At 35.2% G+C, this 1,457-nt stretch overlaps 1 protein-coding gene across 1 annotated transcript in view; it reads left to right on the top strand.

The window, feature by feature from the left end:
- Positions 1-1,457, top strand: part of LOC119592505 (zinc finger and BTB domain-containing protein 24-like) — a 12,708-nt gene that overhangs the window by 3,606 nt on the left and 7,645 nt on the right. Inside the window, 2 exon segments of the mRNA XM_037941354.1 lie at positions 527-628; positions 899-1,198. Of these exon segments, the coding sequence (XP_037797282.1) occupies positions 530-628; positions 899-1,198 (399 nt within the window). The 5' untranslated portion in view covers positions 527-529.

Here is a 1,457-nt window from a genome sequence, read left to right as displayed (position 1 = left end):
AAGTTCATACAGTTTATAAACTAACAGACATTGGGTTAAAAGCAAATGTAGACCCATTTTGTAAGATTAGTAAAATGTATTGTATTCAGATAGATATTCTCATGGACAAATTTTGACATAACTTTGTGTTGTATAGTCTGTTTTATATTTCCCAAAGGAAAGTTTGATTTGTAGACTATATTAGTAAAAAGGTACTTTCTAATATCTTAGCTGTTTATTAGACTCTATAAAGCCCTAGTTAAATTCAACATCAGATAAGCATTCTAATCTTCAGCAACTTGTATTAACCTTGCTGTTCCCAAGATCGACATTGCAATGATAGCTTTCTAGCTTGGCTTTTCAAGCATCTTCATGATATTCAAAGACATGTGCATACATTACATTGCTCCTTGCTTAGTTTAACAATAATTAGAGATGTAAACATTTTCTGTTTTAATGTTTGTTATGCTCTTTAGAACAATGTTTTTGTCAAGCAGTGAACAAAGCCAAATAGTTTCAAGATAACTTAATAACAGCATTCTTTCAGTGCATGATCATGGCAGAGGACTATGAGGATTCTGATTTCTCCTTATCATGGACAGATCATCTACAAGTTCTCCACAGAGTGATTACAGCTCTGCGTTATAAGGTATTTTGGATTATACTGTAACTTCCAGAGGGCCAGAATAGGAGGAAGGGATTGAAATACTAAGTGAGTGTATTAGATAAGAATGATTGATAGTATTGGGATAAGAAGGTGGCAGATTATTTTTGTTTTAAGTAAGGTAGTCTCCCATTCTTGTCAAAAGGTTATTTTCATGGTTCTTTTGTCAATATTTTTCCCCAGAAGAGAGAGTTTATCAATGAGTGAGTATTGAGGAAGCATCATGCATCTGATATGTTTGTTTTCTTCTTACAGGAACAGTTTGCAGACGTAACCTTAGTCTGCAATAAGAAGCACTATCCAGCTCATAAGTTTGTCCTGGCAATGTGCAGCTCATACTTTGAAGAGCTTTTTGAGCACACCCCCAGCAAACATCCCATTATTGTTCTTGCTGGTATCCCTTCTGAGGCACTAGAGAAATTGCTTGATTTCATGTATCTCGGCCAGACGGAAGTTCATGGCAAGGACTTTGACCGGCTACTAGAAGTTGCACAAGAACTGAGGATCAGGGGCCTCATGAATACAAGTGACAACCCTGAAAACCAAGTACAAGTGGTAATTATAATGTAGTATAGTTTTTTATTTCCATAGCTTGACATAAATACCATGTGTTTGGAAATGTAGGTAGTAACCTGTGAGAGAGCAGTTTCAGAAATATGATATCCCTATCAGAGCTGGTGTGTGTTTGATATAAAATGCACACTTTTTGTGGAATTGCAGAATTGGCTGATATATTTGCAGGTATGAAAACTATTTAGTAATTAATGACCTCATTTACATCTATATACTTAGAGTCATGGGTGTATAAATATGG

This window comes from Penaeus monodon, chromosome 30, assembly GCF_015228065.2.
Source record: "Penaeus monodon isolate SGIC_2016 chromosome 30, NSTDA_Pmon_1, whole genome shotgun sequence".
Taxonomy (NCBI): domain Eukaryota; kingdom Metazoa; phylum Arthropoda; class Malacostraca; order Decapoda; family Penaeidae; genus Penaeus; species Penaeus monodon.
This window is presented reverse-complemented; position numbering and strand designations above follow the sequence as displayed.